This window comes from Aspergillus eucalypticola (genome assembly GCF_003184535.1).
Source record: "Aspergillus eucalypticola CBS 122712 chromosome Unknown BO83scaffold_1, whole genome shotgun sequence".
NCBI classification, from domain to species: Eukaryota; Fungi; Ascomycota; class Eurotiomycetes; order Eurotiales; family Aspergillaceae; genus Aspergillus; species Aspergillus eucalypticola.
The window spans coordinates 1,375,862-1,389,335 of record NW_020290275.1 but is presented as its reverse complement, the minus strand read 5'-3'; the positions used below and the strand labels follow the sequence as shown (position 1 = coordinate 1,389,335).

Genomic DNA, 13,474 nt, shown 5'->3' with positions numbered 1-13,474 from the left:
CACTTACACTTGTGTTACGCCATTCCCGCCTGGGAAAATGAAACGACTCTGGTTAAAGCAGTAAGTATTATGCTTATATTTCCCAGCATGCTTTATTTCAATCTATGATCCCTTTGCTAACCAGTCGTGCATTCCGATCCAGAGCGTCGATTATATCGCGAATGTCGTCATCTGTAGTCTGTGGGTTGATTGTACACATACGAAGGCAGACAACCCCGCGAATGCGGGTGGTGAGCACGACTGCGATGTTCTGAGCCGCCATTCTTTGGGATACAAGGCTGTTAATCTCATCGATGGCCTCTGCACTCTTTCCAGGCGGATTGAAACGGAAGTTGATAACAGCCATGTTACTAGGTGTGACGATTTCCCACTCGCTGAGCTTACTCAGCTCAGTCTGAACGAGATCCGAAAGTTCGAATCCACGCAGAGTCATCCGGTCAATCATATCCGTCCCGAGAATTTGCAGGGAGAACCAAAGCCTCATGTGACGAGCTGGTCGTGTCAATTCGATCCCGAAGTTGAAGGGATTTTCAACATAGCCGTCTTCGACATCACGTAAGAAGTGCGCGGTTGTGGCGAAACTCTCCCTTGGATGGGACTTGTCCTTGAAAAGGACAACACTACAGCCGTAGGTTTGGAAAAACCACTTGTGAGGATCCCAAGCAATGCTGTCAGCGCGGCCGATACCTTGCAGAAGGTTCCTGCGCGATTCGCAGAAAGCGACTGATCCTCCATACGCAGCGTCGACGTGCATCCACATTCCGTGCTCTGCGGCTATGTCTGCAATCGCATCAAGGGGATCAATACTCCCAGTACTGGTCGAGCCGCAGGTTGTGATTACCACATACGGCTTTGAACCGTTTTCGATGTCCTGGGTAATAGCCCGTCGAAGACTCTCCGGATCCATTTGAAATCCGGCATTACAGGGCACCGACCTTATCTGATGCTTTAAAAGGCCCGTTATACGGAGCGCTTTTGCTATACAGAAGTGTGTCTCCTCTGTCACATATGCTGTTGCTTTTGTGCGCATGTGATCTTCCACAAGCTGGTCCCGTGCAACAGTCAATGCAGTAAGGCAAGCAAGGGAGGCACCAGACACAAACTGTCCCCCTGCTGATGGAGGCAGTCCAAACTTTTCGGCTACCCAGCGAATGATGGATTCTTCTACCGCGCAAATCCCGGAACCCGACTCCGAACTCCCTGCGTAATTGTTGAAGGCGGTCGAAATGACATCCCCCAGCCATGATAGAGGAGAGGCTGCCGAGGGTACAAAGGCGTAGAATCTTGGGTGATTGACGTTGAATCGATAGGAGAGAATATCTTCGAACTCTTTCACAACATCTTCCAGTGACCTCCCTTGGTCAGGCGGAGACGACTTCAACAATTTGACCAGCTGCTCTTTTGTGGGACGTTTGACCAAGGTTGCTTGATCAGATAGAAATTTGTCGCCGACAATGCCTGAAAGCCCTTGGAGTGCTTCTCTCACGATTCCGTCCATAGCGAAAATGGCGAAGGGCCACTAAAACTGGATGTGGCAAGATCTAGGGATCAATGTAGCCCGGTTTCAATATAATAACTGCGCTATGCAATCTTGGATGGCCTTTATCGCCAATACTCGCGGGAAATAGACAATTTTTCTTGGTTTTATACTGCACCATGATACCAGGGGCCCATCACCACTAGATACGCAGGAAACGCTAATGCGAGCAGCCGCATCGTGAAAATCATGGGTGTCCACTGGCACATTCCACCCTTCAGCTAGGAACTGCCTATCATTTGCAGGATATTGTGCGTTTTCTGTGCCGGCAAAAGTATAGTGTTGACCTCTGTCGCCTCTGGAAAGCAAGGTTAGTTGGTTAAGGTTCGGCGAGATGTCCGACTATCAAGGTTCCTCTTGGCATAACTTGGTCATTTGAGTCAGGCTTCAACAGGTTACCGAGAGGCTTTCAGGTCATTATGTGAAATATCAGGGATAAATAGGCTAATTTAACCACGAGCAGGTCACTGATTGTAAACGCGCCTGTCGAACGGTGCTCGAATATGCTCTGCGGGTTGGAGAGTACCACGACGCCTTCTTGTCCTTCTCACCTCACTGTGTCTAGGGGGTCGCAGGCTTTTTTTTTTTTTTTTTTTTTTTTTTTTTCTTTTATCCCGTTCTCATATAATTATTCCTGTATTTAGCAACACGCATAATACTTTACCAACTGGGCTTTGATTTGCATAGCTTGGATGATGAAAATGATGGGTTGTGTAATACTTGTGCAACCACCCCTTGCAATGAAATATATCACCAACCTTTATGCTGGAAATGATGATCACAAAAAGCCTACTGTTAGTAGTAGGTATCTACACCCCTCGCACAAAGTAAGCTTGGTAGGGTGGCCTGATGATCTAGGTACCGTAGAAACTAATAAAATCTGAATTGTACACGTCAGGTCAGATGGTCGAGGTTGTGCCATGATACTGTGTGTTGCGGATGACGATCGTCGTGGAGGATTGCTTACTACATGAACTGTTAGGGTATGTTTCAAAATATGAAAACTCTTTTCAATCAAGTAGCATCATTGGTCTAGTGGTAGAATTCATCGTTGCCATCGATGAGGCCCGTGTTCGATTCACGGATGATGCATTGTGATTTCTTTTTTGGGTTTCTTTTATCAACCTTACTGTACCCGGCTTACTGGACGAATGGACCCATTCTTTTTTTCCCCCACCCTTCTATCTTATCCGTGATTGTTTCTTATCATAGGGCATTCAATATTCTTCATTCTTGAGTTACTTCCCAATTGATAACTGTACTGTCTCGTCCTCGAATGCGAGATACACCATCACACTTCAACATCTCAATAGACTCCTGTTGAATGTTATTGATGCCTAGCATACTAAGACACTGGCCTGTGTAACATTCCACGCCCTTTACACAAGGGACTCGTTTGACACTTGTCATGCCATGCACAAGAGTCTATCCGAAAACGCGATCGGCAAGCCATCATGTGTACCACAAGACTGGAAATCCTAGAGAGAACCGGTAGTCGTTTCCGAGGAGTGATTGAAGCGATGTCACTCGGTCGGGTGGCCCGGGTGACTTGATGGCTTTTCAATGGTTTGGTATCTTCATGGACAAAAGATACTTGCACAAGGTCACTGAATACATGAAGTGAGTATGTCATATTGATTGCTATACTATTTAATTGCTCAGCATGACGCGAGCCAGGCGCATATATCTGTAAAATGGCCTCATCCAGAAGTGGCGCGCCATGTGGTGATATAATTCGAGCATCTGCACATGACGAAAGTAGCACTTGGATTTGCGTCAAGTTGGCGAGAGCTGCTCATCATGATAGTATTGATCCTACACCTGCAACACCAACGAGAGGGTGGACACAGCATATCTTGCTCTCCGACCGGCGTTTCGAAAAGGTGTATAAGGAGATTCCTGTTAATGTGAATAGCTACAGCAATGCAGCATATTTATCAGATTGAAGTGGGGTCTTTCCAAACTCCAACCTCTTTTCATCAGATAAGATAGATAGTAAGTTGTCTACTGAATCGATGAAAGAGGGGTTTTATTCCCGTCACATAGGTGTTAGCTGATGCTGGGATGATGGCCGCTGACGTTCCTACCACTGTCCGACACTCTTTTATCCCCTCATATTCCCCCACTCGCTTTCACACCACTTCTCTGCTATCATTGGCAAAGCTCCCTCCGGATACCTGACAGAATAATCAGGCGAGGGCTATGATGTCTAATAATAAGGAGAGCTCTCATGCCACCGAGACTCCCGCTTCGGCTCATGACGCGCAAGGTCCTGGCGTAGGACTTGGAAGTCCAGGCGTCCAGCGGATCGAGGCTCTTTCATCCCACCTACATATCCTCGACCGTGTGTTTCTATTCTGTGGCGTTTTCCTTATTGCCTATGTTTACGGCCTCGATAGTCTATTGCGTGGCACTTATCAGGTTGGCCTCCGCCAGCATGCTCACCGAACTATCAATGCTCATGGTCCGCTAGCCATACGCTACAGCGTCATATGAATCACATAGTGTGTTGTCGAGTGTCGATATCCTTCGAGCCGTCATTGCAGCAGCAGCGCAGGTTTGTGGCCCCTATTTCTCCAATTCAGCAACTAACCTAATCTACTATACAGCCGACTGCAGCTAAGATCGCCGATGTTTTTGGGAGAGTGGAATTGATTTTGGTCTCGATATTTTTCTACACCCTTGGTACTGATTGCAATTCATCCTGAGTTGGGGTGTTCTAACACTAAATTAGGCACCATTGTTGAGGCGTCTTCGAGTACGGTTGAGCAGTTTGCTGCGGGAGCTGTGCTTTACCAGGTGAGTTGAGTCCTACTTGGCTAAACAGATACTGCTACGCTTTGACTAACAATGTGGTGTATGATAGATTGGTTACACGGCTATTATCCTGCTGGTTGAGGTTCTGGTTGCAGATGTCACGTCGCTTCGCTCCCGTCTGTTGTTCTCATATATTCCAACACTTCCATTTTTAGTAAGTTGGACAGATTGGAATCAAATGAAGTATTTGAACCCAGCTGATGCCGGTAGATCAACACTTGGATTAGTGGAAACATAACTGGGGCCGTGCTGAAAGTGACTACATGGCGCTGGGGAATCGGCATGTTTGCGATAATCTATCCTAGTGAGTATATCCCCGCACGAGTCAGTCAATATCTGACAGGTTTCAGTCTGCACGCTCCCTCTTCTCATGGTACTTTACATTGTGTACCACAGAGCCAAGAAGGATGGTACAATGGATCATATCGCAGGCGCCTTTCGCACGTTGGGTGTTCGGCGACTGGCGATTGAGTTGTTTTGGCAACTGGACGTGATTGGTATTATCCTGATGATCGCTTTTCTTGCCATGATTCTGGTACCTCTCACGATAGCCGGCGGCCTGGACTCTCAGTGGAAGAAAGCAAGGATCATCGTTCCTCTCGTTTTGGGGCTGTGTTGTATTCCCGCATGGGTCATTTGGGAGAGAGCCTGCAAGCATCCTATGGTCCCATTTAAGGTAGGCAGCTAGTATATGGTCTGGGAGTTTCTGATACTAACGGGTCTATAGCTTCTAAAGGATAGAGCGGTCTGGGGTGCCTTGGGAATTGCTGTCATGTTGAACACCGGTAAGCAGGAGCATATACTTCCAGTACTCCGTCTAACGAGGTGCAGCATGGGCTCTTCAAAATGAATATCTATACACCGTTCTCATTGTTAGCTTTGGTGAGAGTATTACAAGCGCAACGAGGATAAGGTCCCTTTATAGGTAAGCTGGTGGAGCTCTGCTCTGCATAGACGTCAAACTTATCCTTCACAGCTTTGCCAGTGTTCTCACTGGATCCATTCTAGGCCTTGTAGTCTACAAGGCCAGGCGACTCAAGCCATTCATCGTTGGAGGTACATTGTTGTTCATGGTGGCCTATGGTATTCTGATCTACTACCGCGGAGGGCCCACATCGTCCAGTCATTCGGGGATAATTGGCGCCCAGATTCTTTTGGGGATTGGTAAGTCCAGATACACCAATTGGGAGTTTGATTTTCTGACGAGTATGTTTAGCTGGAGGATTGTTTCCCTATCCTGCGCAAGCCAGCATCCAAGCTGCCACCAAGCATGAGCGTGAGTTCCCTATTATCTTCTCTTCGACTACTACTGACGTCAGAAAGACTTGGCCGTTGTCACCGGATTATTTCTAGCCTGTTACAATATCGGCACCGCAATCGGAGGAAGCATTTCTGGAGCCGTCTGGACCCAAGTTCTTCCCGGAGAGCTAAACAGTAGACTCAGTAACGCCACAATGGCAGCTCAAGCATATAAGGATCCGTTCACATTCAGTGCTACTTACCCAATTGGGACTCCGGAGCGTGATGCTGTGGTAGCTGCTTACAAGCATACGCAGAGGCTGTTGTGCATTACCGGCATTTGCTTGACCGTGCCGCTGGTTGCATTTTCTCTCTGCACCCGCAACTTGGTTTTGACGAAAGAGCAAAGTTTTGCACATGCGGAAGAGGATACTGATGAAGCTTGATCGGCTATGACAACATACTAGTGCGGGGTCATAGATGCTACTTTGAACTTGTAGCAGGGAGCTGTGATTGCTTAGAAGCATAGTGCTTATTGATGATATCCTGTTGCCTCAATTGCTTATTGAACCATGGAAATCAGAAACACACCATATTTTCATAACATGTGACCACAGAGTAATTGGATGAATCAGACACGTATCGTACGATTGTTGCGACTAGAACTGGCTCAACTCGTTGAATTACAGGTTCGCAACTCCGTTAGTCAGCCACCTTCCATGAAAACCTGGTCAACTGGTTGCTGTGATCTGTGAAAAAAAAACCACCACATACGCGCTCACTTGGACGTGTACCAGAGAATCAGAGAAGTTGTGTCTCATATGGGGGTGATGTCAAGTTGAAGTATTACAACTCATTAGAATGTGAAGATAACTCTACCTTAAGTAGCATGAGATCAGAAAGAGATGTTCTCATCCCATTACCTCTAGACTGATGGTTTGCTACTCTGTCTTTCAATTCTACTTGACTTCGACTTCAGTCCTGCTCACACATACTTTAGTCCTGCTTCGGACCAAATCATAGGATACTCAGTGATCATGCCTGTCGACTTCGATGCTATCTGGGAGGACCTTCTTGCAGATTTGAAGACACTCCCCGCTATCTCGTTTGATGGATTTGCCCGCCGAATTCATTTCCGAGCTCGCTGGAATAGTGACTTCAATAGTCTGAGGAAGTACATTGACACTGACCAGCCATACCCTGCTGGCGATGAAAGTCACAACCAGGAGCTTGATGGCATGGACACGGGATATGACTTCAGCAGGCTGGGGAATTGGTTCCTTGCTACCGAATTCATAGGTATTGATGATGATGGCTATTGGCAGATGGCTATGGCAGCGCAACTTGCACCGGTCAGTCCATTACTTCATTATGGCTGTGAAATGCTTCAGCAATAGCTAACATAGAGCCCACTAATCTCAGTACCTTATCTATCCCATTTTTACCCCAGAAGTACTCCGCGGTCTCATGTCGATGTGTCTTGCCGAGCATCTCAATAGTAAATTCAAAAGCAATGGTCATCCTAGCCTCATGGAGCTAGCAAACACTACCGGCTTCGCGGACTACTTCATCAACAGAATACAAACCAAATCTTTCATCATTAACCTTGCCTTGACTGACCCCACAAGGTCAGATCATTTGTTTAGCATTTCAACTCTTCTGGTCGCGGACTATCTGTATTACAAAACGGCTTGGCTTGACATATTTAAACTGCTCTCGAAAGACAGACCAAGCTTTAAAGCACTCCATGCCTGGTCTCTTGTGACATGGAATGAGCAAGAACGGGGAGATGGAGTGGAGACAGATAACATTGTGAAGAACTGTGGTATAGCCGCGACAATGGCATATTGTTCTGTGCTAGGCTCGCTGTCGACTTTCGATGCACTGAACTTCTTCTACAAGGCAGTAATGGCTGCGATTGATACGGATTCGTTTCCAGAACTTCGCCCGTACCTCGACAGCATCCAAGCAAGTCTGAAGAGGTTGATTGACGAAGCCGCCATCATCAACGAATTTGTAAGCTACTCCGAGAAGCTTTACACGACCTTCTACCACAACATGTCCGAGAATTGGCGTCATGGAGTACGCACCGCGTGGAGAGAACGTAATACTGGCGCTTTAACAGACTGGATCAACAAGGGTTAGGCTCGCCCATCCCGGCCTACTTTTATGTGGACACTATGGAATGAGGTTAGAGCTAACTTTAATGATATAGCTACACACTCGAATTCTAGGAATCTATCTCCGCCTATACCGGTAGAATTACAATCTCGTCTCTTATCTGGAACGAACCTGAATCTTTCTCGAAGTGAATCAAAGCAGATAGAGGCCGTTGCTAACAACAACCGATTCCTTGTGTCCGCGAAGCCGCCACGATATAGCCACGAGGGGTATGGCACCGTGGCGTCAAAGTCTCTGAAAGTGTGCTCGATCGGCTTCAGTAAGTTCCGTACATATGGATATATTTCAGCAGTATTAATTTGGCTGATGGGAGGATAGACCGTGAAGAGCCCTTCACAACACCCTCGCAAGTATTCTACACTACTACTGGACTTCGAGCGGTAGATCCAGATTCCACCAAAGCGAGTTGTCCACATGCCCATATTGGACCACTGAGAAGGGGTCATGTTCTCTATCGCCTGACTGGCAACCCCGATGACTATACGTACGAGGCGGTGGAAATAAGGTCTATAGAAGTGGGCCCTGAAACAGAACAGACCGTATACAGCGTGTCGCTGTGGGCAGGCGAGCAATCGCATCACGCGAACGGTTACCTTCTTGCCATCAATGATCCCAACGTAAGTTCAACCAAATTTTGTTACCATCTTTGATCCGTCCTTGTAACTGATTCATTAGAGAGCTGTGGAAGCCACGGCCCGTGCCCTTCGTGCCCTTCCACCGAAGAAGCGACTTTCACTTCTTGCGTCATTTCACGAGCTCAGTTCGACATTCACGAAGAACGACATTCAGGCTATCCATGAGCGACTGAGTTTTGAGCTCTATGGTAGTTATGGGAAGAGAGAGGAAGACCCTATCTCACGGTCCGAGATCTTCCCGGCCCTCGTCTCTCCTAGCGACCTGCTAAAGGCGATGAAATATAACCCTCGACAGCTACCCAATGGTATTCCTCTGGACAGGATACAAAGGAGATTTTCGTTGTTCGCAATAGGCGACGCTAACTTGCCTTCGGCATACACGCTGCCCGACTTGAGCTTCCTAGATGACTGTATTCTTATAAATGACGTGCCTCAGATCAGATGCAGGTCGAACCACCATAGCAGAACGTTTCAATGGACACGCAGAGTGCAAGAAAATATGTTTGAACATGGAGTCCTATCACTTTACTCTCACGGGCTGTCGGGCAAGGGTGTGGTACTCATTTCTACCACAGATGCACCTGAAGGCTGCTCAAAGAAGGACGTCCAAGCATTTGAGGCATTGCCCAAAAGCGTAGCAAAAAACGTCCAGCTGCTTCACGCTAAGCGGCAAGCAGGCGAAAATGAAAGCGACGATGAAGGGGAATACATACCCGTTATCACAGTCTCAATGCAATACGACAAGAACACATGGGCCCCGGATGAACCAATAGATGAACCGAAGGATCCTATGTCCGGTATGGACGTGCAATGGGGTTTTCTGTACCCACCTGATGGATCCCAGACCACAGAAACGAGAGTACCCATTCTTGACGAGCTCAGAGATCGACTAAACGAAAAATACAATCGAGAGTTTGACAGGCTTTATGATAGCTGGGAGGTAATACTGGATGACGGCAGGACCAGAGCAACCGTGGAATTTAACCTTGCAAGCGTCGTGCCTTTCATCTCCGATGCTGGAATGGACGTCAACACCTTGAATGTGAATTTCAAGTCCCAGTTGGGGATCGATATCACTCTTCCGATTCTTTTCCAGTCATTTTATATCGACTATGATGTGGACCTGCGCACAGTCAAGGGGGCCATATTTGACTACAATCCTCTGATGCGTGACACAAAAGGAGATAGGTAGGGCTAAATGTGTCATGTTTTGCTTCATGTGCTAACATATACAGGCATTACATCTGTGGGACTTCCGACATTGATGATTCCGAGATCTATGATATGCGATTGAAGACATCTAGAGCGTTTGCAGATTGTGCGAACTTGACTGCGCCGACCTCGGTCACGTCGGCCTTACAGCCAGCACATGTGACCGAACAGTTGCATCTGCTGCAAGAGCCTACTGTTGATGAACTTCTCAATCCGTATGGCTATGATGAGGTTGCAGTAGGTTAAACATGACAAACAGGATGAACGGGTTTCAGTAGCTGACCAAGTATCGCGGCACAGATTCATAACATGACTCAAATACTCATCAAATCGATGATGTTCTACCACATGGATGACGATCAGCGCGAAGATTTGACAGGCCAGGCAAAGCCCACAGATTTAGATTCGAGTTTGGCGGAAAATCTCCCGTCAGACCTGCAGAAATTTTTTCGAGAGAAGTACGCCCCGGCGTTTCTATGTCAGTCGGTGATGCGATATGAAAAGTATGAAGATAATTTCACGGAGCAGGAGAAGAAGAACATGCGGTATTGGTGGGACGGAAATGTGAGTATTATGCGACATAACAAACCTCTGATGAATGAGTGAATTCTAATGCGCTTCCATTATCTCTTGTAGGGTGACAAGTGTCTTGCAAAGTCCAAGGAATATGCAGAAATCAACCGCCGTGCTTCTGTTGAAGCCGTTCGACAATTTAATAAAGACATACTCGATAAATATCTCGACAATAACCCGACGGAATGGGCCTGCACTCTTTACGCCGCTCTGAAGGATAAGGGCCGAATGTTGACGTATCTAGCACATCCTATCCAGGGCGTAAGTTAAAGCGTTGCACTTATACTATGGCTTTCTATTGATGCGATGTTTCATTTCAGAGCGTAAATGTGATCAACCGCGAGTGCTGTATCCTTGACGCATTGGCACCATCGGAGGGAATAGCTGATCAGTGGTTCGAATACTTCGTTGGCTTCGCCAGTGAGCGCCATATTCACTATCCATACATTGATCCAGACGAGGACCTGGCTGGTCAATGGTTACATGATTCGATGAAGGATCTCATTCAACGTGTCCTTGAGGGAGATCCTTCCGTCGATGAGGATGTGCGCAAGGGGTTGGAAAAAGACATAGAAGAGTTTGAAAAGGCGAATGGACTTGATCAAACTGCAACCGCTGAGGCCAGGGCCAGCAATATCGTGGAGAAGGGGGCGGTGTTCTTTGCAGAAGCGAAGAAGTGGCTGACCGCGGTAGGCAAAGGCCTTGCGGTTGCTTTGCAAGGCACGAGGTTGTTTCAATTGGCGGAAGCTAGCTTTGAGCAGGTGACAAAAGCTATCGGTGACAGCTTGCCAGGGCTTAAGAAGCTGAAGCCAATTGCTACTATAGGAATGGTATGTCATTGTGACTCTTCGCGATCGGACCGGACCGGTAGAGCTAATCGAAGTTCACTAGGTCGCGTTTTACGTATTCCAACTTGCGTCGAGTCTCTATGGGCTGATCACAGATTGGGACACCATGGAAGACGCTAAGAAAGCTGTGGTAATTTTGGAGATGATACAAACCGTTGTGAATGGCATCAGCCAGGCTCGTGATGCCTGGAATAACTACAAAAACAGAGATACTGCCACAACTCCAGAGGACGCCTTAGATACCGCCACTCTAAACCAGGGGGTTGAGAAGTCAGTTTCTGAAAGTGGAGGCGGGCTCGCTGAGATGTCCGACGGGATTAATGGCGAAGGCACATTCAACGAGATTGTTAGCGAGCACTTGCTCCCAGAGGGCCCAGCTACCGAAGGCGACAATGCAGGACGGTGGAACGAAGGCGCCGACAAACCTCCAGAGAATATACCAGCTGGTGGGGAGGATGTAGTGTCCAAGTGGAAGGTATCTGGAAATGCTGTCAAGATCCTCAATGCTTTCTTAGGCATTGGATTAGTTATCGCAATGACCTTCAGGTCGGTTCACTCATTCCAATCCGCAGCTTACTTATCCGGTATCCACTAACAAGAAACAGTTTGGTTCAGGACTGGGATAAATTGACAACGGGAGGAAAGATCATCAACACGATCGCGCTGCTTTCGCAAACACTCACCGTGGTTTTGGATATTGTGGAAGTGGGCTCATCCATTGGACTCTATACAGTCACAGGGGTATTTGCCACAGCTTTGCCCATACTCGGGGCTGTGCTCGCGGTTCTTGGCGTTGTGATGATGCTGATCAACCTGTTTGTGAACTTGTTCGGGGGCTCTCCACCTCCCGACCCGGTGCAGGAGTTCATCGACCATGTAGCGAAAGACCTAGTTGGGGGATTTGAAAAGGCGCCTCCGCCGAAACTTGACTATACCATCCCCAGCGTCAGCTATGAATCCGGCAAAGTGACAAGCATCACCATCAAGGGCGAAAACACCACAGCCGATGAGATCAGCATCCCTAACGCACGAATCATTGTGACCAGCGGCAGCGCCGACGTCTGTCTGTTCTCTACGAATGAATTTGAACTGGTGGAGGATACAGACACCGACAAGGACTCGGATGGACATCTCTATGTGACTCCGAACAGTAAAGCCGAGGGCACCTTGTCCAGTAGCGTCCTCGGTGATGAGACGGAATACCATGAATATGATCTAGTAGTCGGAGGAAACAAGAAGGATACAGAGAACAGTTTGCACAAGCTGATCCTGCAAGCGAAGGAGAGCTTCACTGCAGTCTGGACAGGGAAGATTAACAAACGCGGTCGGAGCATGGTCGAGATCATTGAGAAATCGGATCTTGACAAATGCCATGTTCAGTACACGGTGGCGAGAATCTGAAAGTCCGAACCTGCTGCTAATGATGATTGCTTTGTTCCAGCCCACAGAATGGACTCTGGGTATTGATTATGGCGTGCTTCTTAGCGAACAGAATGAATCAAACACGGATATTCTGAATGGCTTTGATACCGACCGGCACGGGTTCATCCAAGCGACCGTATTCGTCGGCGTCTTTTGAAACTGATAATCAAAAATCCCTCAGTAATAATTGGATGCGATGTTTTCGAAGATATTGCCTCCCGGTAGTAACACACAGTCCTCTAGTGTGTGGAAGTGATGCGACCGTGAGGGAGTAGACGAAATCGAACCATCTAGAGCTGTTTAGTTAGTTCGGTTGGGCAGTCAGTAGATAACCAGTAGATAGTCAGTCAGTCAGGTGGTCGCCGGTCGGTCGGTCGGTCGGTCGGTCGGGCGGGCCAGCCAGCTAGACTAACTAGATAGCCAGTTGTCGGGAACTTGGTAGAGAGTGAGTATCTAACTAGCGTCCGGTGGGACGAGGCGAGAGCGATCGAAGGAAGAAGAAGAAGAAGAAAAATCAGGGCGAGAGCGTGATCAACAGGGGTGAGGCAGCTGCTAAGCATTCATCACACCAACACCACTACCACCAATCCACGTCGCCTGATCAGGGCGAGCGCGTAAATAGTTAAGAGCAACATCATTCATACGACAATTTTAATTATGTTGGAAGATCAGTAGTCGTCATCAATTGATCTATAATTCCATCCCACATGAGATGATCACCCCTTGAAACAATTCCAAGTGAAAGAAAACGGTCGCATGCCATTGACGACTCGTTACACAGGAATGCCCAGAACATGAGGAATTGAAGGCAGGGGGGGTGGATGTAGCATGTAGCAACCTGTTGCAAGTTTGAACTTGCAATGAAATCAAACTAAGAGGAGGTCCGGGCGGCGGAAATATCCCCGTGACAGGGAAACATTTTCTTAGCTTGGCGTGGTGGTGGTGGTAGTTGGTGCCGTGCCGGTGCCGATTTACCGCGGACTTTTGACCTTTAACTTTTTGAGTTTCAT

At 47.7% G+C, this 13,474-nt stretch overlaps 3 protein-coding genes and 1 non-coding gene across 4 annotated transcripts; 3 read left to right on the top strand and 1 right to left on the bottom strand.

Annotated features, from left to right (window-relative positions):
• Positions 1-97: 97 nt before the first annotated feature.
• BO83DRAFT_413398 (pyridoxal phosphate-dependent decarboxylase family protein) lies at positions 98-1,498 on the bottom strand (the record flags this gene model as incomplete). Its single annotated transcript, XM_025534483.1, has 1 exon — positions 98-1,498. The coding sequence occupies one exon, from the start codon at positions 1,496-1,498 to the stop codon at positions 98-100; it is 1,401 nt and encodes a 466-aa protein (XP_025393492.1).
• A 1,060-nt stretch (positions 1,499-2,558) lies between these two features.
• On the top strand, positions 2,559-2,629 carry BO83DRAFT_t13. The gene has a single exon. It is a non-coding gene; the product is annotated as a tRNA-Gly (tRNA).
• A 1,113-nt stretch (positions 2,630-3,742) lies between these two features.
• Positions 3,743-6,144, top strand: sit1 (putative siderochrome-iron transporter Sit1; the record flags this gene model as incomplete). Its single annotated transcript, XM_025528177.1, has 12 exons — positions 3,743-3,958; positions 4,011-4,094; positions 4,147-4,222; positions 4,272-4,336; positions 4,404-4,508; positions 4,565-4,658; positions 4,705-5,030; positions 5,082-5,139; positions 5,186-5,279; positions 5,331-5,518; positions 5,571-5,630; positions 5,678-6,144. 12 exons carry the CDS (start codon positions 3,743-3,745, stop codon positions 6,037-6,039), a joined length of 1,728 nt encoding a protein of 575 aa, XP_025393491.1. The 3' UTR covers positions 6,040-6,144.
• A 486-nt stretch (positions 6,145-6,630) lies between these two features.
• BO83DRAFT_443462 (uncharacterized protein) lies at positions 6,631-12,443 on the top strand (the record flags this gene model as incomplete). Its single annotated transcript, XM_025536444.1, has 11 exons — positions 6,631-6,945; positions 7,016-7,697; positions 7,791-8,033; positions 8,093-8,391; positions 8,450-9,597; positions 9,645-9,852; positions 9,922-10,185; positions 10,258-10,455; positions 10,515-11,024; positions 11,086-11,588; positions 11,648-12,443. 11 exons carry the CDS (start codon positions 6,631-6,633, stop codon positions 12,441-12,443), a joined length of 5,166 nt encoding a protein of 1,721 aa, XP_025393490.1.
• Between the last annotated feature and the right edge of the window lie 1,031 nt (positions 12,444-13,474).